Source organism: Hydra vulgaris, chromosome 12, assembly GCF_038396675.1.
Source record: "Hydra vulgaris chromosome 12, alternate assembly HydraT2T_AEP".
In the NCBI taxonomy this organism is placed as follows: domain Eukaryota; kingdom Metazoa; phylum Cnidaria; class Hydrozoa; order Anthoathecata; family Hydridae; genus Hydra; species Hydra vulgaris.
In genome coordinates, this window is record NC_088931.1 from 79,890,387 (window position 1) to 79,916,527 (window position 26,141).

General features: G+C 26.5%; 1 protein-coding gene across 2 annotated transcripts in view; it reads right to left on the reverse strand.

Annotated features, from left to right (window-relative positions):
• Window positions 1–9,392: 9,392 nt before the first annotated feature.
• LOC101241062 (ELKS/Rab6-interacting/CAST family member 1) overlaps window positions 9,393–26,141 on the reverse strand; it is a 42,638-nt gene continuing 25,889 nt past the window's right edge. For both annotated transcript variants that reach the window (XM_065814599.1, XM_065814598.1), the window contains exons 8-16: window positions 23,805–24,068; window positions 23,532–23,672; window positions 18,211–18,398; window positions 17,702–17,837; window positions 16,639–16,880; window positions 16,152–16,293; window positions 12,503–12,586; window positions 9,606–9,776; window positions 9,393–9,517 (exon numbers count right to left, since the gene is read on the reverse strand). In XM_065814599.1, coding sequence (XP_065670671.1) covers window positions 9,431–9,517; window positions 9,606–9,776; window positions 12,503–12,586; window positions 16,152–16,293; window positions 16,639–16,880; window positions 17,702–17,837; window positions 18,211–18,398; window positions 23,532–23,672; window positions 23,805–24,068 — 1,455 coding nt within the window. In that variant the 3' untranslated portion in view covers window positions 9,393–9,430. The remainder of the gene's footprint in view (window positions 9,518–9,605; window positions 9,777–12,502; window positions 12,587–16,151; window positions 16,294–16,638; window positions 16,881–17,701; window positions 17,838–18,210; window positions 18,399–23,531; window positions 23,673–23,804; window positions 24,069–26,141) is intronic.

Below are 26,141 nucleotides of genomic sequence, written 5' to 3' on the forward strand. Positions count from 1 at the left end.
GAGTTGGATCATAGTTGGGTTTTTAGTTTTGCCTCCTAAATGTTCTCGTATTTTGGCTATCGTACTATCAGAATTAATTCGCACTAATCCAGATCCTTTATCGAACGGATATATCTTTATATTATTGTCTTTTTTAATTTCATGAAGAGCTTTACGTTTTTCTTTATCTAGATTAATTTTGATAGGCTTAGCCATTTTTTAAATTCTCAAAACACCTTGTCTTAATTTAACTCCTTCTGCTTTTTTCTTGCTATACTGTAATTTTAAAGCAGATGATTCAGTTGTCGTTATCATATCTACACAAGGTATGTGTTTTGGATTGAGAACAAACTTTGGACAGTTGTTTATCATTAATCATTGTTTATGAAAACAACACGCTAAACTTTTTTGACTATTATTAACAGTAAAGCTAGTATTTACGATTTTAAAGTTTACCGTAAAGATGCCATAACTATATATATATATACTTTATATGTGTATATATATATATATACATATATATATATATATATATATATATATATATATATATATATATATATATATATATATATATATATATATATATATATATATTTACAAATATATATATATATATTATACTTGACAACGAGGGTATCTATACTCCCAACAAATATTGGATAAAAATTAACTCAAAAAATAAAGAGTTTCATCCATAATAGAAGTTTTTATTTAATTAAAATAGTATTTCGGTTTCAAAAAAAATTACAATACTTTGATGAAGGTTAAACTAACTTTGGAGTTGTATTACTTAACTAGAAACTTGAATGGACATATTTGATTTCGTTTATTAGAATTTTATCATTTAAATATTTTCTTTCATTAGTTTATAAGAAATAAATAATTATCTTAGTTAAAAAAATATTTGAACTTTCCTTTTACATACACCCTGAGTAAAATTTTTATCAAGTTTTATTGTTATCTATCATCAGGATGCAAAATTAGTTAGTAACAACAAGTTTACATCGAAATATATCAATGGACTACCTCAGTTTTATTACACTAGACTGCGTATCTGCGTACGACTAGACTTTGATGACTACTTCGGAGAAAAAGAATTATGAAAAAGGAAAAAACTGAATGCATGCTTTTTGGTACATCTAAGCGACTCTCAAACACTAGGACCATTGAATTATCATAATGCAACAAAATCATTAATTTTGCAAAAACCTACTTGTTATCTGGATGCATACTAGACCATTCACTAACTCTAAATGCTTCTTTTCGTACTCGATTAAAAAATACAAGTAATAGATTAAAGTTGTTTTCAAAATAATGACCGTATTTACCAAGAGGTGCAAGCTTAAATATTTACTAAATGATAGTTTTGCCCCTATTAACACTAAACAATTAAATCAACTTAGACATGACCAAAACATAACTATTTTTTTTTTAAATCAGTTGGTACAAGGGCAAATAACATTATTAATAAAGGAAAAGTTTGCGCAAAGCCTCAACCATCTATTGTAAACATTATAACAGCTAGGTCTTGCCTTATAACTAGACAGTGCATTGATAAATCAGTTTGTTCTAATTTTAATAATTACTTTATTGTAAATAATCATAACTCACTAGAAATCAAGGTTGCTCGGTAAAGCTCCCAAAAGTCAAATTAGAATTTGGAAGGAAAGGATTTTATTTTAAGGGTGCGAAAACATACAACGACCTTCCGACTTCAATTCAATCAGTTGATGATTACAGTTTGTTTAAAAACTTATTAGAGCTCATTATAAACTATAAAGTTTAATTAACTTTTTTAATACTTTCTTTTCATAATGTTCATTTCTAATATTTAACATTTAAATATTTCTTATAAGGTTTTTATCTTGTTAAATGATTTTTTTTTTCTTTAATATTCTTAATTTTTTTGTTGATCTTATTATTAATTGTTTGTTGATTTTACCAGGACGCTTATGGAAAGCAGCATTTAATATTGATGAGCCTATTCCGTATAAATATTGATGAATAATAATAATAATAACAATAATAATAATAATATTATTTTAATAATTTACATTTAGAACGATAAATAAGGAGCGAAAAAGTTTCAAACATAGAAAATAAAATTCGGACTTTCAACATACACCCTGCTTAATTTGTGACTTATTAAATTTGTGTTTTATTGTTTTTGTAAAAGACATCCCAGCAAATATTGTTTTAGTGGATTTGCAAGAGACCTATATAGGCATTTTTGAGCGGTTTATTGGAGTTTTGTTCATCGGTCACTTAGTGAACCATTAGAAGCAGCTTTTTGACATGTTAGTTGTGGGTAGTCATCGGCTAACCACTTTTGGTAGCTACTACTAATGCTCCACTAAGAAACCGATAAGCGAACCAGTGGACCGCTCAAAATGCTTATATAGGTTCACTGAAACTACGCTATAGAGTGTTTGCTGGAATACATTTGCTTACCTTTTTATTGATTAAAAGTTTAACAAGATTAATTAAACCAATATACAGGTGTGTGAATTTTATACAAAAATTTACAAACTGTTTTGATTGTATCATCCGGAAAGTACTGAAACTAATAAAGTAAGAAATTTTTTTTAGAGCACAACAGAGACCAAACCGTTCACGCTGAGCTATACTTTATGCACCAGAAAATGCTAAGTATAAACAAGGTACTTAAGTGCTTAGCAAACGTTAGAGCTTTGACTGTTCTTGAGAATGACGTTTAAATTCAATGTGACCATATTAAAGCTGCGCAACGTCTTGTTGTTGCACCAGTAAGAAGAAGTCTATAAACTTAACACAGCTACGTCGAAAAAAACATGTTGTCAAACAACGGCTAAGAAGAAAGCAACCACAAATTGGAAATTGAGATATCAGTGCGTTATCTGTTACTAATAAACTTGGAGTATGGGACAAAGTTGCTTTTAATGCACCTCAGCAACTCGATGGGAATAGTTGTGGAGTTTTTAAACTAATAATTGCAGAAGCTGTTATTAACCATGTGAACAATGGTTAGTTTGTAGATCCGACAGCTGTAGCATTATACCGTCGATACATTCGTTCTAGATTTGTACAATGAATGTGCAGTAACGTTGATAAGAAGATATATGTAAAATTCCGTTTTTAAACCCCGTGGTGCTTGTTTAAAATGGTCATGATGCAACTTGTGCAATTGTTGGTTTCATAATGCCGGCGCGCCGTGTCAGTCTTCTCACACGACATTGTACTTCTTCTAAAGACATTGTACTTCTTCTGAAGTTAATAACAACTTTTGATTTTATTGTTGCACTGTAAATAACGAGACATGTTTTTAATATAACTTTTTTAATTACACGATTGTACAGTGAAGGATACAGGATGATAAAGTTAAAGGGTTTTTTCGTTCCCATCCTCCAATCGTTGCAATATTTTGCAAAATATCATTATTTGACATAAGTATAAACATACAAAGGTTTGGAGTTTGTTCCATGTCTGGAAGTTAGCTATCTCAAACACCAAAAAATCCTGGATCCGTCACTGTGGTTCTGCAAGTAAAAAGAATGTTATTTTTTATAATTTGAATCTTATTCAAGCATTAAAAGAGTTTTTCTCTTTACTTAGAAATATGGTTATTCAACACTTTCAAATAAGCTTTGAACAAACCTAAAATTTGCATTTCAAATTGTTTTAAATTGGTTATTACTGTTTTTTTGCAAGACCATATGAGTACTGAGTTTAACACAATGTTCGATGATACAACTTTAAAGTGTTATAAAGTACCTGTTTTTTAGTTTCTTTGTTTTAATCTTCATTTTCTTCAAAAAACAATTGCAGAAATTCAGTGATCTTGTTATATTAGTTGGAAAGACCGCGTCTTATCTTTAAGTGTCTTTTATTTAACCAAAGGTTTTATTAGGCTCATTTATTATTGCCAAATCAAAGGTTTATTATGTGAGTTTGACCTGTGGGAAATTAAGTTGAATTTCACTTAACTGGCTGAAATTTCAAAAATGAACTCGAATCTTATAATACTGAAACATTATAAGTAACAAACCTTTTCATTCAAGAGGCGCCGAAAAGGTTATAGGAGAACTGTAAGAAGAAGTTGCAAACAAAATGGTAAATAAAGTCTAAATGATTTAGTTTAGCTTTCACACAGAGTTATCTCTAAATAGTAAAAAAGTTTTTAACAAGTTTGTTATAAATACTTATGAATTGTGTTTAAGTCAAAATTAAAATATAATAAAAGTATAATTTCAAAAAATGTCTCAGCTACCTTTTGTTAAAACAGCTGTTTTCACAGCCAGACATCTTTGTAAAAACATTCTTTATCATTGTACAGTTGTTATAATAAGTTTTTTGATTCTTGGTAAGTATTTGTAAAGTTTATAAATACTTACCAAGAATCAAAAAGCTTGAGCATAAATAAACAGGTTGATTTCCCAGATCATTAAAAATGAAAAATGTCATCTTTTGTACCTTATATGTTTGATTTTTGTTATAAATAAAACTAATAATCTCTTGCGCCTACTATGGATTTACTATTTGATTTTTGTATATTATGGTAATATCATGGTCTAAAATTTTGTCTACAGAAATCTTGTATTTAAAAAATTATAATCTGAATATATTATGTACTTACGTTAGCTGAGTATTTTCATTAAAAAAAAAAATTATTTTGCACAAACCAAATTTTTTGCTTTAGTGACCATTTTAGCGATGTTATAAGTCATTTAAAGAATTATTAAAACATTTTTATAAAATACAACTCAAGACTAAAAAAATCGTGAGAGGGAGGGGGACATAATTTTTTTAGACTTATCCAGAAAATTTCCTGTACACGCCCCTGTGCTAATATAAGTTTTATACTTAGATGAGAAATAAACCAAAAACTCATTTTTGACATATCAAGATTTACTGGGTCGACAAAATTTTTAAAGCCTGTTTACACTAAAAGTTTTTGATTTTATCAGTGACCAAATTAAATATTTTCTGATTTTTAAGGTTGATTTTCCCTTTTTTTTTTTCCGATTTGAGATATATATTTTTTGTTATCAATAAGAAAAAATTAATATGGGGGAAGGGGGAGAGAGGAGTGGTCTTAATAAGCTTAGGGTGGGTGGGAAAGTTTTCCAAAAATTAATAAACGTCTCTTCCCCCTTCTTTCTCAAAAGTAGGCGACATTACGATTAGTGTCTATTTAGTACAAGTGACCATACCTCTGTCCTTTTTTGTTAACACTTTAATTTTTAAAATGTTAAAAAAATTATACACCTTTTTACCTTTTATTTTAAAAAAATACTGATACAACTAGTTTTATTTCTTACTTATCAAACATAAATTGGAACTACGAGATTTCTTTTGTTTTTACAATTGAAGAGTGTTGGAACATTTTCTAAGATCACCTTCGTATTGGTATTGATTGTTTTGTTCCAATCAGAACATCAGTATATCATAACAAAAATAGTCGTTTTTATCCAAAGTGTATTTATAAAATGTTACTTAGAAAAGCATTTTTATGGAAAAGGTATCCAATACTAAGACTAATTCGCATAAAAAATGCATAGATTAGATGTGCATCTAAAAGTAAAAAAGCCTTATTTACACACCACAAGAATTTGGAACTTGTTGAAGACTAGTAAAACTTGTAAGATTTTTAGTTACGCAAATTCAAGTTTACACAATCCGAAAAAATGTATATCCCCAAAAATCAACAACTTAACTACTAACAATATCGATATTGCTAAGGTATTTAACAAACACTTCGCAACTGTTTTTACGGCAGATAACGGTTGTTTGTCTAAAACAAAAAACTTTGTTAATGATTATATTAATATTAACATTGTAAAATTCAGCAGAGATAGTTTATCAAAAACTAATAAACGTAAAATCTAGCATATCATTTGGTCCTGATGGTATACTAAATATAATTTTAAAGAAATTAGCACACATAATATGTTTTCGCTCATATATTTCAATCATTCTTTCAATCATTATTTCAAACTCTCTACCTAAACAATGGCTTAAAACTTTCTATTTTTAAAAAAGGATCCTCCTCAGATGCTAATAATTAGACTATAGACTTATTTCTCTTACATGTACCAGCTGTTTTGTCATGGAAAGTATTATCAGTTCAAAAATTGCAGACTAAATAGTTGTTATCAAATAACGTCTAATCAATACAGTTTTATGCAAAAGATCTACACTAGTGGCCATTGAAATAAAGCCAGCAGCAAATTTTTGGAAAATACACAGTTTACTCTAGCAACAAGGTCTAGCAGGCATATTATAAAATGCAATTTTAACCTTACAATACACTGAATAAAGTTCTAGCTCAAACGATGAATAAAAGTCAGTAATTCACAGGATATCTTTTATTTTTAAGCACAGCATTAATGCGATCAGGCATGCTATGAACAAGTGTTCTACAGTATTCCGGTGTTATTTCTGTCGTCCACACACGCTTCAAAACCTCTTTCAGGTCTTTTTCTGATGTAGGACAATGTGCAGCAACTTTCCTTTTCATAATTTGCCAACAATCTTCAATCACATTTAGATCAGGTGAATTTGATGGCCAATTGGAAAGAAGTTCAATGTTGTTGTCATAAAACCACTTTTGAACAATCTTTGCGGTGTGACAAGGGGCTGAGTCTTGTTGCATAATTGTTGCTCCTGAGATGTTCATGTGGATTTGAAGCTTACTTTCAAGAACCTCCAAGTACTTTTTGGCATTGACCTTTTCCCCTTTATCGAAGATGTACAGTCCACACCGACCACTTGCTGTTATGGCACTCCAGATCATGACGCTTGGTGGATGTTTGACAGTTTTGATGTTGTATTTGGGATTGAATCGCTGAGAGGCAGGACGTCTGACATAATTGTAACCAGGGCCTCGTAGCTGCTGAAAGGTACTTTCATCTGTGAACATGAATCTCTCCCACCACTCCCTTGACTTGTCTTTCATCGCACGGCAAAACTTCAATCTCTGGAGGAGTTGTTGTTTTGTGATTAGAGGTTTCTTCGCTGGTCTGCGAGCTACAAGTCCTAACAGTCCTCGCACTCACTTGAATACCCCTGTCACTAGCTAGGTTTGCAACGCGTGCAGAAGAAGTATGCGGACTAGACACAACAATGCTCTTCAAATAACGATCATCACGATGATTTGTTTTTCGTACTCCCTTGCAGTTGGAACGTCGTGAAACACCTCCAGATCTTAAAACATTCTCAACGGCACCTCTAGAAATCTTCAGTTTCTTTGCAATATCACGCTGAGAATAACGCTCAGCATTCAATGTTACAATTTGCCCCTTGACAAAATCATTAATATCTGGCTTTTTTCCCATTATCACACTAAAATAAGCAATAACAACATTATAGTTTTTCAGCAAGAAATCATGAAATTTAATTAAATACTAAGCCAAACACGTGTATAATATGCATAACATAAATAATAATGACGTCATGTATAAACAAACCGAACGGCATGACGTTGTTCTTACTTTTTTATACATATTTCATTTTACAGCAAAATCATCAAGTGGATTTAATTCAATGGCCACTAGTGTATCTATACAATCTTCTTGAGTCAACAAATAGTTAGAATAAAGCTCTAGACAACCATTTAATTACCGACGTAGTGTACATTGATTTCCAAAAAGTATTTGACTCAGTACTTAACTCAAAACTCATGAAAAAACTTGCAATGTATGGTATGAAAAATTACCTCCTTAATTGAATCATTTTATTCCAAGAGATAATTACGAGTTTTGGTAGAAAATTCTTAGAAAAGTCTAAGATGTTTAACTAAGAAAGAAGCTAACTTAAGTAAACTTTTAAATTTCAGCAGAATTCTGATACTTGATTTGAAACTACTCAAAATTCGCCATCTAAAGCAAGACTTAGTTGTTATTGTCATTCATTTGCCATGTTACAAAATTCTAAACAACTTAGTTTGTCTTTATGTGGCGAATTTATTTTTAGTTAACAATTATATTTTTACTCGAGGTCATAAACTTAAATTACGCAAATTAAAGTATTAGCTTAATGTTCGTAAATATTCTTTCTCTCTCAGAGTTTTTAATATTTGGAATAACTTGTCGTCTGATGTTGCAAATGTCATTAATATTAAGAGCTTTAAAACAAAAATCAACTCAATCAACTTTAAAAAGTACTGCTCTGGCTAACTGCATCTCGTGTAATAGTTTTTTACTGTATTTCCTAATTTTGTAACCGTTTTTAATATAATTATTTTATTGAGGTGGGGCACGCTGTCAGAGTTCTATTTATTTTTTGGACCTGCGCGTCCTTAAGAACATGTATTGCTGTTCTAATAAATTTAATTCAAATTCAAACATACATAACGTATCGTGTAACTTGCTAACTAAAACTGTTAACACTTTAAACTCTTTGAAAGCCATCATTAACAAAATAATGAGTAACTTTATTTTTAGTTCTATAGATCTTTTTTACTTTCTATTGCCAAGTACCATAAACAGATACTTATTGATGTCATATGAGTTAGCATATTAAAAAATTGCCGCAGTTCACTCCTCTGGTAAAAAATCAGTACCCTTGAAGGAATTCCTCAACGTAAAAGAAGTTGGTTGACGCATTAAAATACTTTATTTTCGAAATAATCAGCATGCTCTTTAAAGAACTTCTAAAAAGTAGGAAAAATTTTATTTTCATACAAACATTGATTGAAGACAACCATAAATTAAAACTATGTTGAACAACCATGTCTAATGCTCCATTTCCAGCTGAAGAATAGTATGGTTTACCAACCTTGTGAATAACTTTGTTTTTAGTAATTAAAAAAATTTGAAATCTCAAACATTAAGGACTTACACAGACATTGATTTTGTTTCTGTATATTCCCATTAAACTTTTTTTTTTTAAATCAAATACTATTTTATTTTATAAAACACATTTTGCTAAATGGCAAAGTATTTTAAAAACATTATATATATATATATATATATATATATATATATATATATATATATATATATATATATATATATATATATATCAAGACATGCGGGAGCATTAAAGTTTTGTAAATAAGCTTTATATGCTAAATTATACATAGTACAACTTTATAAATATATATAGTCTATAAACATTGTATTTTAAGGATTCTTAGTCTTGACAATAACTGTCAGTTTACTACTAAGTGTTTTATTCATTTAATAAAAAATTTGTTTATATACATATATAAAAAATGCAAGAAAATATAAATATCAAATTCTATAAAAAATTACAAAAATATATGTTTTAATATTTATAAGTAAAATTGATTTAATAAGACTTTTTTATTTTTTTGTTAGACTTGAACTTTGTTAGATCCTGACTTTACGAAACAATTTTTTGTTTTGTTAATTTCAAAAGTGAAATTTTCTTGTGCATAGCTCGAAATGTTAAAGAATTAAAGATAGCACTAAAATGATAAAATTTGTTTTTTAAACACAAAATAACTTCAGCCTTCTAGTTTAGAGAGCAATCCATAAACGTATTTCTTTAAATTCACACTGTGATCAGTCACTAACTTCAATTCTTTCATAAGCTAAGAACAGTAGAAATTTATGCAAATCAAAGAAAATTAAAAAAAAAAGAAAAAGAGCTTTAATAAAAGATTTCAAAATGATAATTACTTCATCTTTAGAAAGTTTTTCAGTCTTGGTAAATTTTGCACTTTTTTGAGGTGGTTCTTCAATGCTGTGTAGTAATTCAATACACATGTCTTTTGTTTGTTCCCAAAATTCTTCAATATAAAATTCTAGCCTACTATTATTAGTGCAAAGATGACGTACAGCTTCATATACCTTAAAAATAGAGATTGATTATATATATATATATATATATATATATATATATATATATATATATATATATATATATATAGATATATATATATATATATATATATATATAGATATATATATATATATATATATATATATATATATAGATATATATATATATATATATATAGATATATATATATAGATATATATATATATAGATATATATATATAGATATATATATACACACAAAAACGTGCTGTTTTAAACATGGATAAAATCATCAATATTTTTATCTTTTAATTCCCACATATATTTTGACTGCATGGTGTCTTTTAAATACTTTTTATTTTTAAAGATTTGCTTATGATTGGCAAAACGTTTTTTCTATTCACCCTCTGTGAAGCCAATATATAGTTTATCAGGTACATTTTAAGAGGAAACAACACATTTACATACCACATTTTTTGATAAACAACTTCTTATCATTGGACAATAGTTTTTTTGTTTACAATTACAATTTTCTGTAGTTTTTTCATTTAGGATTTTATGACTATATACACAGCCCTCGATCAAATTATTAGTCCACTTTGATATTCTTTGTATTTTTTATCTTCTTAGAGACAAAACTTAGGTTTTTATAAAAATACAGATAGAAAATTGTAAATAAAAAATAATACCTTTTTTCTAACATGGGATACACAAAATAACAATAAGAATATGTTTATTAACATGAATTTTTACTATTTTGTTGATCCTTCCTTTTTTTTATAACTGCACTAAGACAATTCAGCATGCTATAAACGCAACTTAAAGCCATTGCTTTCAAATGTGCATTATGGTTCCAATGCCAAAAACTTTTTTAATCAATTGAACCCTATTTGTGACCTTTTGTACCAAAATTTCTCTCTTTAATAGCTCTCATACATTTTCTAAGGGGTTTAGATCTGGGGAGTTCCGTGGCCAATCCAAAAGTGGAATTTTTAGAGATACCAATAATTTTTTAATAGATTTTTCCGTGTGCTCTGGATTATGTGTTTGCCGGATTATGTCATGGCATGGTGCTCTACCTTACATAAATATTTTCTTATGCTTATTTTGAAACCACTTCTTCAATTGAGGTAAAAGATGGGTTTTAATGACCTTTTTGTATTGGTCCTGTTTTAATTTTCCACCCACAATATATTGGTTAATTTTGGCTTCTATGCCGGCCTTTTATTTCTAATCCCCAATCTGTGCAAACTTCGTTGAACAGTGATTGCTGCTACATTTAGTCCAACCTCATTCAACTTGTTAGTAATTGCTGAGTATGTAGCAAATCTATTTTATTTCACTATTTTTACTAGCTTTCTCTTATTCCTTAACTGTATATAACGGGTGATGCGGAAGTTATCGGACAAAATAAAAACGTCAATAACTTATTTATAAATAAAAAAACAAACTACTATTATATTTTTTTTAAATAAAGCATTTATCTTTTAATAAAAATTTATTATTTTTTATATGAAAAAACACCACCATCTGCAATTGATCTCAATTTTGCTCTGACGCCTTTCATATGCGACTGTAAAAAGTTTAAATCAATTTCTTGTAGTTTTAGTTTAATGCAATCAATCAAAACTTGCTCTGTTAAAGCTTGCCAATCTCCCTCATAAACCTTCTGTGCCAAATTTCCCCAAAAATTTTCAATTGGTCGTGCTTGAGGCATATTTGGGGGATTGGATTCTTTATCAACGTAATAGACATATTGGTCCATCCAATTTAGAGAATCTTTAGAATAATGAGAACTTGCTAAATCTGGCCAAAATAAATAGTTAAAGTCTCCATGATACTTGTGAATAAATGGAAGAAGTCGTTTTTCTAAACATTCATTAATATAGATTGATGAATTGATCGCTACAGCCTTGGAAGTGCAAAACAATGGCTCGGACATACCACGTTCAGGTATGGCTAACCACATTAATAATTTTTTTGGAAATTTCTCTTTTCCTATAAAATGAACACTTTCTGGGCATGTCTTTTTGTTGTTTGTGTAGTATCCAGAACTTCCAGGCTTGTTGTCCCCTGCAAAACAAAAGTATTTTTCGTCATCAATGACTAAAAGCGATTTTGTGTTATAGAGTTGGTTAACTAGTTTCCTGCTTCTTTTCTTTGCCTTTATTTGTTGTTCTATAGTGTATTTTGGAGTCTTTTCATGTTTTGTAAATTTAATATTCATTTTTTTTAACTGACGACCAATTGTTGATTGATTTACACCGAATTTAATACCTATTTTTCTCTGACTGACCCCTTTTCGATTGTTGACAAGTCTCGTTAATTCGGCTTTCTTTTCTCTAGTCCAGGATGTCGGACGACCATGGTGCTTTCTATCAGAAAACGATTGAACAGTTTCAAGTCTTTTTAGGCTATCATATATTGCACTTCGAGCAAATCCTTCCTTTTCAAAATGATTTACGATTTATTTATTTTTTATATTAGGTTAATTTACAAAAAACATTTTTGGTCACTTTCGAAAAGATTCTCGTTCAGCTGCATTTAACCTCATTTTAAATAATTGTGTTTCAAATGATAAAGTTTATATTTTATAGAACGTTTATGCCTATGCATAAAACCACAAAAACTAATAATTATGCTCAAATAATGAAATTAGGATGTGTTCGATAACTTCCGCATCACCCGTTAAAATATAAAAAATTCTGGAAATAAAAATAAATTGTAAAAAATTTATTGAATCTATAAAAAAAACCTGCTCTGAAGGAGCATTACGAAGTTCTAATAAGATTGAATCTTCATTTGGATCAAGATTAGTTTCCAAAACTCTATTGTTATTCTAAAAAAAAAATATCAATAAAAATTATAAACGATTGAAAATAATAAAAATTAAAAACAAAAGACAAATTTATATATATATGTATACACATACATATATATATATATATATATATGAATATATAAATATATATATATTTATATTTATATATATACATATATATATATATATATATATATATATATATATATATATATATATATATATATATATATATATATATATATATATATATATATATTTAAACTGTTATATATATATATATAACAGTTTAATAAAAAATAAAAAATAAAACAACTTTATTGGAGATTAAGTCTTACTTTCCTTGACTATGGTTTATTATTTCCATTTTGTATTTACTTCATTTAACTATGATTAAATTTTAATATTTCTCTTCTTAGAGACTTGTTTTTTATTATCCTATACTTTTTTTATTATTCAGTAATATATGACAGGATTTTTTTTTTTTTTAGATTATTCACCTCCCTAAGGCCCAAGGGGGACCACTACAGTCAAGGAGACTACTATTTTTTTGTGTTTTTTATTATTTTTTTTTAGTTGTTATTCGTGGTGCAACCCTCTCTCAACTCTTAAACTCCGAAACACGAACCTTGCCAAGCAAGGCTGCTGCGCGGAGAAACTAAGTTGAGCGCGGTACTTCCAGGGACGTGGTGGGAGTCGAACTCCGAACCTCTCGCTTACAAAGCGAGCGCTCTTACCACTACACCACTACCGCATATATAGGGTTTGCAAAAACCCAAATTATTGATAAAAAAAAAAATCTTTGATTCTACACTCATTTATTTGGTAGTTATTAAAAACTCATAAACATTTTGAAGATTATACCCTTTAGTCAGTCATTCATTAAGTCATTCATTAATAGTTTTTAGTTTTTTATTGTATTTAGGACAGATATTTCTTTCACTTAAAAAGCCTTCAATCCATTTTTGATATTTTTATCTGTTTTTTAGAAGATCAACATTATATACATGAAAACTGAAATTATGTTTTTCATATTGGAGAGTAAACTAAATCAGCCCTTTGCTCTTATATTCTGGAGACATCAATAGTTGACAATCATAAACTCCCACACAATGTCAACAAAAGGTCTACAAAGTACATCTACTGTTTTACCTTTATTTCCGAATTTAGTTTTAAAATATTTTTGACAGGTGCCATTTTTAATTAGTAATCTTTTAAAACTTTTTTTTTAGCGGTGCAACTTGTAACATTTGTTACAGGCCAATTGACTATAAAACAACTTTTATTTCCATCAGCATCATTCATTGCTTTCAATGAATACGAATTAATTTTCTGTTTACCTCTCATAGAAACTTTATATACAATCTGTTGACATTTCATCCTAAATGGCTACCTAAAAAAACCGTGAAAACTGTTAACAAATATAAAAAATCGACTTTAAAAGAGTCAATATACAGAACCAGCAATTTGAGTAAAAAGACTATAAAGACTTCCTAATTTTTAGAAAATTTTTGATAAGATACAATTCAGTAAGAAATTATGGACTGACAAAAATGGCTCCAACTTAAACTTAAAAAATTGCGCCTTTACTTCAAACCAATATTAACCTAGGATCAACACTAATTACTATAGCAATTTAGACAAGGGAGCCGGAAAGGGAGAGGGAACTAAGCTATTTAAAAACTAAATTTAATTCAGGCTTATTTTAAGACCCACTATTTTTTTTGAAATTACTGTAATTTTTTTGAAATCACTGTCTATTAAATCAGTAGCAAAATTATTAAAATCAGTGTTGATCCTGGGGGGTTAATGGTGGTTTAAAGAAAAGGCACAATTTTTTAAGTTCATAGTGGAACCATTTTTAGAAAATCTATAACTTTTTACTGAATCCTATTATCAAATTTCTAAAAATTAGGAAGCCTACCATTTTTAGAAACTAAAAAAGTCTATAGAAACTAAAAATGTCTAAAAACTTTTTAAGTTGCTAATTTTGTATATTGACTCTTCAAAAATCAACTTTTTAAATTTACAAATGTTTTTTAAGTTTTTTAGGTAGCTATTATGGATAAAATCTCAAAAAAAAAAAAAAACTGTAGGTAGAAAAAACTTAAAAATTTCAATTGTTAAAATTTTTACAAATAAGTCTTTTGCTAAATATTTTTTTGCTATAAATATATACAGCTAAATTGAAAAAATTGAAAATAAATTGTGTTATAGGGGCAGATTTGAACTCTCGCAAAACAACATCTATGACAGTGCTTTAAACCACTGATCTATCGAATTTATGCATATAATTGGAAAACAAACTATTTTATAAACTCTTATAATGATTGCAGTTAATCATCACTTTTCAAGCAGGCTCTCTAAATAAGCGCAGCTTTGATGCATAGCATCTAATGCAACATAATATAACAATAAACATAACATAATATAACAATAAATGCAATTGTAAAAAATCCACTTATATAAGGTTTTATACAGGAACATGTGTAATATAAGAAAACTTCTCTAATAATTACAATGTTTAAAATATGAGAAAACTTTAAAATTTTATTTTAACAATTAGAAGTCTTTTTTTGCTAAGTATAAATTTTTACAGTCTATATATATTTTTGCTATAAATATATAGACAAGATTAAAAAATTTCAAAATTTATTTTACTAAAAAATATTAAAGTAAATAAGGAATACGAATAGAAATGAGCATTGTGATATAGATAAGTATAGAAATGGTTAGTTAGCAAGGATATATATATATATATATATATATATATATATATATATATATATATATATATATATATATATATATATATATAAACAACTTTAAAAAGTATTCTACACAATAGAGTGCTCAATGTTCTTAAAAGAACAGAGCAATTATATATTAGTAGAAAATCACTTAAAAAAAATTTAGTTAAGTGATTTTCTACTAATATATATATATATATATATATATATATATATATATATATATATATATATATATATATATATATATATATATATATATATATATATATAGAATAATATAGAAAAGATTGGTGTCAAAAAGACTTAAAAAGATTTGTATTTTTATGGGTCTGGTCAGCTAGTGTAATATATATTAATGAATTGCAAAAAAATAATAAAAACTACCTGAACAAAATTTTTATTTAAAATGTTAAATAAAAAAATTACAAATTTTTTAGTTTAAAATATCGTATTTTTATATTATTATTATATTTTTTATTGTTAAACTTTTGATTATATTTTTAATTTATAAGTTTTGATTATATTTTTAATTTATATTTTTTATTGCTTTGTTGCTTATCTTAAGTAGTTTAAATTCCACAAAAAAATAATTTATATTGTAAGCATATATGCACACACATACACTATTTATATTGTAAGCATATATGCACACACATACACTATTTATATTGTAAGCATATATGCACATACATACAATATTTATATTGTAAGCATATATGCACACACATACAATATTTATATTGTAAGCATATATGCACACACATACATACACCCTTTTTTTGCTGCTTAATTTCTGATCAAGAATTTTCTAAAATAAAGATAATAAAAACCTGTTCTTTTAATTCTTCCATTAACTTTTCTTTATCTTTTTTTAGTTGGATAATTTCATTACGCTTGATCTTTGAATTTGACAGTTCGAAATGTGCAATTTGTGTATCTTTTTCAGAGATTGAAGATAACAAATTATTTACCCTATGATTAAAGATTTAACTATTTACTATGGAAAAAACTTTTTCTTTTAAAATTTCTATTAAAAACTGTTAAATTTCTTTATATGCTGTTTTTTTATGAAAATTTTCTTGATGGTGGTGCACCTGATAATAATGATGTTTTTTATGAAAATCTTCTCGATGATGGCGCACCTGATAATAATAATGTTTTTGTAGATAACTATCATGGTGTAGCTGATAACATGAAAATGATGAAAATAATACTGACAGTGTTGCTGCTAATAATAATGATGATAATGAATACAATCAGTTTCATATTGAACATGTATAAAATCATTTTACTAAAAAATTTTATAAAACATAATACCTTATATTTTGCAATTCATCAGAATGTCTTTTTCGAGTTGCTATCATTGAACGAATGAGTGCATCTTTTTCACTCATCAAAAATATTAAAAAAGCATTTTTTATATTTGTGATTGCCTTCTCAAACTCAGAAAATTCAGATTTACTTGCTGATATATTTTCACATTCAATGACAACATTAACACTCTCTCTAAGAGCATCTTCTAATACAGTTATTCTTTCTTTGTTTTTTGCAACCTCATTCTTAAAAAGAAACTTCTTAGGTTTTAGTTTACATAGTTTTTTAATTAAAAGTTTTTTTCTTAAGTCTTAAGTTTACATAACAATGTACTAATAAATAAATAATTAAATATATATATATATATATATATACAATATATACAAAATATATATATACATACATATACACAAAAAACATATACTATATATACAATATATACTGTATATACTATATATACAAAATATAATATATACTATATATATTATATTATATATACAAAATATATATATACTATATATCTATAAATATATATATATATACAATATATATAATATATACAATATATACAAAATATATAAATTTATATACTATATATACAAAATATAATATATACTATATATATACTATATATACAAAATACAATATATACTCTATATACAAAATACAATATATACTACATATACAAAAAACACATTTGAAAACTACAAATAACAAATCATGAATGAATTCTTCAATAATAAATAACAAATGAAAACAGCAAGAAGTGTGATGATACATAACAGTTATATTTATATAATTAAATTAAAATAATACATAACAGTTATATTTATATAAAATTTATATTATATTATAGTTATTAGTGTTACAGTTATATAAATTATTATCAATGATGATACTAAAAACAAAATCTAAAAATACTTTTAGTAAGAACTTTAATTGTTTCATGATTACTTTTTTTTTTTTTTTTGATCATTAATTCATTTTGTAATTGTCATTTCAATACACAATTTATGATTTTACACTTTAAAATATTAAAAAGTCATTAAAATTATTTATATAGTACCTTTAGTTGCTCAACTTGATTTTTCGCTTCAATGTCTGTTTTCAATTTTTCATTTACAAGTAAATGTTGTTTTTCTTTTTCAAAATTCTGAGTTTTCTTTATTAATGCTAACTGTTTGGTTTTCTCGGTGACTTGTCTTGAAAATAAAAAAACAATTACCTGTACTTTTACTCAAATTTTTCAAGTACTTTGATAAAATTTAAAAAATTTTAAAACAATTTTTTTTAAAACTATTTTTACTTTAATTTCTTCATTAAATTGAGATCAAATAAAATGCATAAAGATATTTTCAAACCATTTTTTTTTTGCCCAGTCTACTCCATGTATACTAGGTGTATACATGTACACATAATATAAATATTTTTTTAAGTTTCATAGTCGATTTCTTCTATTACAAACTTCTTTAGTATATTTAAATATCTTTTTATATTGTAATTAAAACTAATTAAGAATGTAACTAAGTTCACTTTATATAGAAAAAATAAATATAAAAAGAAATTTTAACACACTTTTCTAATTCAATAATGCGATTTAACTTTTGTGTATTTTCATCCTGCAACTGCTTCACTATTTGATTATCTTCTGCTTTTTTTTTGTCGCTAATTATTACAGATCTTCTTTCTTGCTTCTCAAAGTTCTCAACTTTTGTTCTTGAATCTTGTAGATCTTTCTTTAAATCATTGTTAATTTGTTCAAACTAAATTAAAGAATCCAAAATCTGTATAAGTTTAATTACATTTAAATATATGTGTATATATATTTATATATATATATATATATATATACATATATATATATATATATATATATATATATATATATATATATATATATATATATATATATATATATATATATATATATATATATATATATATATATATATTTAATATTATGCATAAGTATCTGAAAAAGAAAAAATATCTTCATAAATATCATAATCAGAACAAATAAATAAAATTGATATGGTTTGTAATAATAATAAATAAATTTAAGTTCTACAAACTTTACTACATATTGCTTTAGTATGAATGCTTATAAAGTCAAGGATAGCTCAGTTGGTTAGAGCGCTGGTAAAACTCTGATTTATTATTAACCGTATCAGCAGGATTGCTGATACGGCTAATAATATATCCCAGCTCTGCCTACTCAGTGTACAAGTAGTACGATGTTTTCTTTTTGACTAGTAAATAAATAATCTAGGAAGTAAATAAATGAAAATTATTGTTATTGTTATTTCTTTCCTTGTTAAAACGTGTCTCAGTTTTGAAGAGACTCAAAGCTCAATCGTAGAAATGAACAGGTAACAAACATATTTTATTTTTAACAATAAGAAGTTAATCTAATATACAAAGTGAACACATTTGACAAATTATATTAAGTAACACAATATTTGTATTTGGATTTAAAGTGTTATTTCAATTGGTCAAATCTGAAGATGAAAAAATGACTGCATTATGTATAAATCTTGATTTTATGACCACAGCACATAGGAAAAAAAATATTTCTATTGACATGTTTTTAAGAAACAACAATTGTCTTTTGAATAGACATAAATAGAAAAAGATCACTTAAAAAGCTTTAAAAATGATAACATTTTTAAATACAAGTATATTTACAGGACACGACAAATCGTTTTTTTTTAATGAACATTGACATTTGTATCTTTAATTATTGACGAACATCTAATTTAAGAGATATATTAAGTAAGAGAGTTTTATTTTCAAATAATATTTATTCTAGTTAATAAGTTATTAGATATATAAAAGATGCTTATTGAATCTAACAACTTTTTTTTTTTTAAATAATTTTTAAGCATTTGCAAAGTGCGCACAAATTAATGATAATTAATATGCAAAGACCTAATGATTTGGGTAACCATTGTTTCGGTTTTTCGTAGGAGAACGCAGCGCCAAACTAATTATTATTAGTTTAGTGTGTGCACTCCTAATGCAATGATCATCCTACTACTGATTCTAAACTGCTATCCATTAATACTAAATAGTGATTTTTCAATTTAGTTTGTTAACTTTACTAATAAAAAAATTTATAAACTTTAAGAAATTAAAATAAAATGATCTAAAAATAATCTAAAAATTGTTTTTCTTTTTTAAAAACTTTTAAAAATAATAACATCATATTAAGTATTTAATAATAAGTTTAAAAAAAAATTGTTAGTGTTGTTAAATCCACAATGAAAAATGAAAACTATAATAAACATAATAATTCTATATATTCTATTAGATTATATACATTTCAGCCAAACTTAAAAATTCTTTTCAAGTTTTTTAACAGTGTTTTTATTATGCAAACAAGCAGAACTATAGAAAATAAGAGAATTTAAAAAAAGCACGTATAAAAAGCAATCTTAAAGTTTAAGCATGGTTTCTTTTAAAGTAATTTCAAATGTATTCATTTGAACTAAAATTTCACATGCTTTTGTTAGCGCATGCGAAAACCATGCTAAAACCATGCTAAAACATAATTACTTTTCTCAATGGCATTCTTAGTTATTTTGCTTAAAAGTAAGGCTATTGAAGAAAGTTATCATGTTTCAGTATAGTTTCTTTTAAAGTCATTAAAGTGGGTTTCAAGTTTTAGTATCTAGTTGTTTTTTATTACAAATGTGTTTTTTTATAACAAATAACATACTATCAATCACATAATTATTTGGAAAAAAAAAAAATTGCTGAAATAATGCATTCATTTAAAAAAATATGCATAAGCAAAAGTAAAAAACTGTAATGTTTGTTTTATAACAAACGTTTGCACGATGTCTTTTTTTTAACAAACGTTTGCACGTTTGTCAATTTGTCATGTCCTGATTTAAAATCACTATCAGATAGCCCCCAAATGCAGTCACCATCATGTTTTTCTTATACTGTTCTTGATAATGACATTCAAATTAAAAAAAAAACCTTTAGTGATTCAGGTCAGCAGTTTTATGACATAGTAAAAATAGGTCAGTTTTTGTGCCAGCACTGCAGACTTATATATTGAAGGCTATAGATGTACTTAAAAAGTGTTAACTCAATGTCAAGAGTTAACAAAGTGTTAACTTAATGTCAAGAGCAGTGACAAATTGCTTGATAAAGCTTAACTTGATATGCAGTGGTGGCATAAGCACTTTTTAAGGTTTAAGAGCAGCTCCCGCTTAATATTGCTCTTGCCCACAGAGTACTCAGTCCATGGTGGCCAGTACTTTCTGTGATAGTGCCTCATAGTATTATGGCTGTCCCATAGGCAAAACAAACAAGTAAACTTAGTAAAACTGCCTCAAAAGTCTATGAGGAATGACACCATTTTAAAGGTCCTCTAAAGACCTCCTACTCATAGTCAGCATACATCAAGACCCTTGGTAACATCTTGGTCTGATCTTTTTTGAGATGCACAGAATAAGCCACCAGAGTGAACAGGTAGTTGTTTCCACTGTGAACCATTAATTTTGTGGCTCAAGGATGAACAGCTTATGAATATGTGCCATTCACTAGGGTTACATCTGATACCAAAGCCTCAAAAAGACACATAATACCAGAAGAACAGCCTATCAAGCTTTCTGATGCTTTTTCTGATCTGTTATAAGTAACAACTTTTTATCCAACAAATTTTACTTTTTAAGCCCGGATATCAGTAGTCAACATTAAACCCGGATATAAGGAGTCGACCTCTTCAACAGTAACTGTAACTGTTATCTCCAATATCTTCCTTGCTGTCAGACTTGTTGCTTTTTTCTGAAGATGGCTGATCCCTCTTAGGAGGAGTGGGAGCAGGTAGCATGGGACAATAAACAAAAAAAATAAACGATAAATAGTTTAAAATGTATTTCTGTCTGAGCAATTTTTTGTATGATCAATAATGCAGTTATTGAGTGCTGCCAATTTTCTTCAGTTATTACCAAAAAAAAGAAAACAAGGCTCTCTGTAACAATCTGTAGCATAGCACATATAACTAAATAAATTTGAAAGCAGGAAATTTCACACATTACTTGATACAAGGTATAAAGTTAACATATACCATTTTCTTAAAGTACACCAACATATATGGAAACTTTGTCTATTGCAACTTTTTAAAATGAACTAATTATGTCTAAATCATTGGAATTCTATAAAATAACGCATCTAAGCAAGAACCAATTATTCAACTTACCTTCAAGAGCTTTCTTGCAATACTTGCATGTGAAATAGGATGCCTATGACTTGTACTGATCCATGACAGACATACTGAAGTATGTCTTGTAGGCCTCACACATTTTACAACATGCTTTTACAAAATACTTTTTCGATCTTGTCTTTATGAATCCACACGAATAGCAAAATGTCAAACTTGATGCAAACTTTTCAATGTCTTTCAAGTTAAATGACTGCTCCTCGTATAAAAGTTAAATGACTGCTCCTCGTATAAAATTTCTGATGCAAACTTCTTACCAATAACACTAACTGGAATATTGGTTCAAATTACCTGTAATTGGTTCAAACCACCCGTGATTGGATCAAATCACCTATGATTTTATACATGTACGACTACTATTGGACAGTGTGAGAACATTCTAAAAATTTCAGTAGGTTTCTTGAAAGTTCTCGAATATTTTGGCAAATTCTCTGTTCTGAACGTAACTAGCAGTTAAAGAATATTCTACAAAAATGTTTTTAATACGAATTGAGAACTTCTTGAAAACACAAAAATGTTAAGAAATTGTTGTCTTGTTTAAAAAAGCAAAGTTGTTGTTGAACAACAACAACAACAACAGAACAGTTATTTTTTGTTTGTTTTTATAGAAACAGGTGAGGAAAAAATAGTTTCAACCTGCAATCAAAACAAAAATAAAAATTTGTTACCATTAAAAAAAGCCATTTTACTGAGACACTAACATTAACTACAGTCAATGAAGCTATTATTTTTTTAGCTGTTGTTACTACTCTACAACTCCAATCATTAATGAACCTTAATGAACAAGATTGCTTCAAAGAGAAACAAGTGGATTTACAATTTAAAAGCAACAATTGTTTTGACAAGAAAAAAAAGGATGTCTGTTGAAAACTATATAAAATAATCTAACATATTAGTTTAAACTCAAAAGTGATATGACTTTTTGAAAAAAAAAATTGATAATTGGTTAACCAAGTTAATGTAACTACAATAGCAAAAAAAAGTGCCACTCCAATCAACAGCAAAAAAAAGTGCAACTTCGATCAATAGCAAAAAAAAAGTGTCATTTCAATCAATAGCAAAAAAAAGTGCCACTTCAATCAATAGCACCAATTTAAAAATAAAATATTTCAAAGTAATCAATTTGCTCCTGTGGATCTGCAAATAAATTGCCAAAGGAATCTTTTTTTGGAAACTTATCACATTTTGTGTAAATGTAAATTTTTTTTATTTATTTATTTTATTATCAAAATTTGGGGATTTTACAGCCAAAAAGTTAATCATCAAAATCGTAATATCGCTTTTGTAGTTTAAACCTGGTCACACTTTATCAAAACCAAAACATTGATACCTTCAAAAAAATTCAATTTTTGTGCATGAAACTGTAATAAAATTGATTTACTAAAAACTGATGTTAAGTGGGAACATGTGTGAGATTAATTTCTTTATATTAATACAATAACAGCTACAAAAACTACTACTGCGGCTACTGTATTGCATGTGTCGTAAGATATGTCATTAAATGTCTCAAGTTTTTAATTAAATGTATTTCAATAATAAATCACACTATCATCAATTACACATGCCATGACAAAAAATACTTTTTTATTCATTTACATCATTTACATGTGTCTTATAACATTTAAATAAGAATAAAAAAAATCAAAACAAAAGTGCTTTAAACCTCTTTGTATTGTTCTTTTGTTTCTGTATATTCCATATTTATCTTCACCAATTCTATTTTATAATTTTCAATTTCTGATTCTAATTTACTATTTGTTTCCAATGCTGATTTCAAGTTATTTTGAAGATCTTCTAGAGTCATCTATAAAGAAACTTTTTTTACTGAATTATTGAAAATGATCAAACAAAATGGTTGAACAAATTTATTAAACAACATTTAATTGATTAAGAAAAGTTTATATTTATTTAAAACTTTTCACAAAAAGAAAAAAACCTTCTGTTGCAGATTAGCAGAACTCAAAGATTCACATTCTCTCTTCATGTCTTCATAAACAACAAAAGATACAGTTTTTGATAGTTGTGTTTCTTTTTCTTTCTTAAAGCGAACAATCAAAGAGTTTTTTTCAGATAAATCAGCTTGAAGTGCATCAACAGTCTTTTTAAAATTTAAAGATGCATTTTTTAATTCTTTGATTTCTTCATTACATGTTAGAATGATAGCATCTTTGCTAGATAGTTCATCGTTTTTGGAAGATAACTAAAAATAAAAAGAATGCCATTTGTCATTAAAATTAAAACAAATATTTTTTGAAGTTCCTCACACAAAATTTTAAAAATCATTTATCATATATACAAATAATATTTTCTAAGCATTGTATGCACATTTAAAATGTTTTTAATTGTATTTGCATAGATTTTGCTTCATTTAACTGTTGAGGATAAATTTTTTTATTCAAAACTTTCTCAACCTTAAACTCTATAAACCTTGTCAAACAAGCTGTGCAGAGAAACATGTTTAGCATGTGAGGAGTATATATATATATATATATATATATATATATATATATATATATATATATATATATATATATATATATATATATGTATATATATATGTGTATATATATGTGTATATATATGTGTATATGTGTGTATGTATATATATATATATATATATATATATATATATATATTATATATATATATATATATATATATATATATATATACACTAGTAGAAAATCACGTAACAAAAATTTTTTTTATTTTCACTGTGTTTCATCAATAAAGACTCATCAGAAATGAATGATCACATTAATAAAACTTCAATGTATACCAAAAAATAAATTACAGGAAGTCACAAATGTCTTAACTATTGTAAATTTTCACTCATTTGTGGAATATGCTGACATTATTATAAAAAGAATTCTTTCGAATTGATTACTTCTGCTTTTTTAAGAAAAATATTTTTCAAAAGGGGGGATTTAATGTAACTATTATTTGAGTTCACTTATTTTTATAGTTTATTAGGAGAAACTTATTTTTGTGTCTGCATTTAGAAGTCAATTCCAATTTTTTGTTTAATAAAGATGGACCAATTCATTATAAAATCATCAATATTTTTATCTTTTAACTCCCATATATATTTTGACAGCATGGTGTCTTTTGAGCACTTTTCTGTAGTTTTTTTATTTAGGATTTCTTTTTTGTTTAACAAATCATTATTGTGACCTTTTATAATTCTATCCATATTTTTGGATATAACTGTTGCTAACTTTAATTGTATTTCTATCAAAAATTTTATGTAATTTATTAGAGGGTGGGAAATGCTTATAGACCAATTTTAAAAACACTTTTCCTATGTTAGTGGAATAGAACTAGAAATTACATTTCTAGTTCTATTTCACTTTTTTATATTATTTTTTTCAGGGTCAAATTTTAGTTCAAAATTTTCAAAACCACTTTTTTCGAGGGCATCTTCAAATTGAAAAGTGTTAAGTGATTTTCTACTAATTTATAATTACTCTGTTCCTTTAAGAACATTGAACACTCTATTTTGTAGAATATATTTTAAAATTGTTTATATATATATATATATATATATATATATATATATATATATATATATATATATATATATATATATATATATATATATATATATATATATATACACATATATATATATATCCAAAACTTCTTCTCAGCACAAAATGGGAAAATATTTTAAAAAATAAGACAACTTTTTAAATTTTATTCAAAAACATTTTATTATTCAAGACATGTTTGGATTATATATAGTGATCATCAGTTAAAATCTATTTGTTTAAAACGGTATAAAATAATAATTGTAAAAATAAACATAATAAAAGCCATAAAATTGATAACAAACTTTCCATATATTATTAATAATTATTAAAAATTATTTTAACAAATGCCAAATATAACAAAAGAGTCGGTAAGTTATATTAAATAGTAAGAGTCATTTTAACATGATTTAGTTGTTTATTCATATTGGGTTTTTCCCATCCTATATGAATACTTTCTTTAATTTTTAATTCAATTCTGTTATTGGCGTGATCTAAAGTTGAAAAGCATTCATCATTATAATTAGTAAAACATTTTTCTTTTGAGTGAAGATGCTTATAAATAAGAGAGTTTTTATCCCTTCTGTAGTGTTCAATCATTCGTATCTTTAGGTGGCGAGAAGTTTCACGATAGACCAGGATTTACATCCTGCACAAACAAATTTGTGAACAACAAATGATTTAAAATCTACAGGAAGGTGATCTTTAGACAAAAAAAAGTTAGACATTTTTAACGAAGTGAA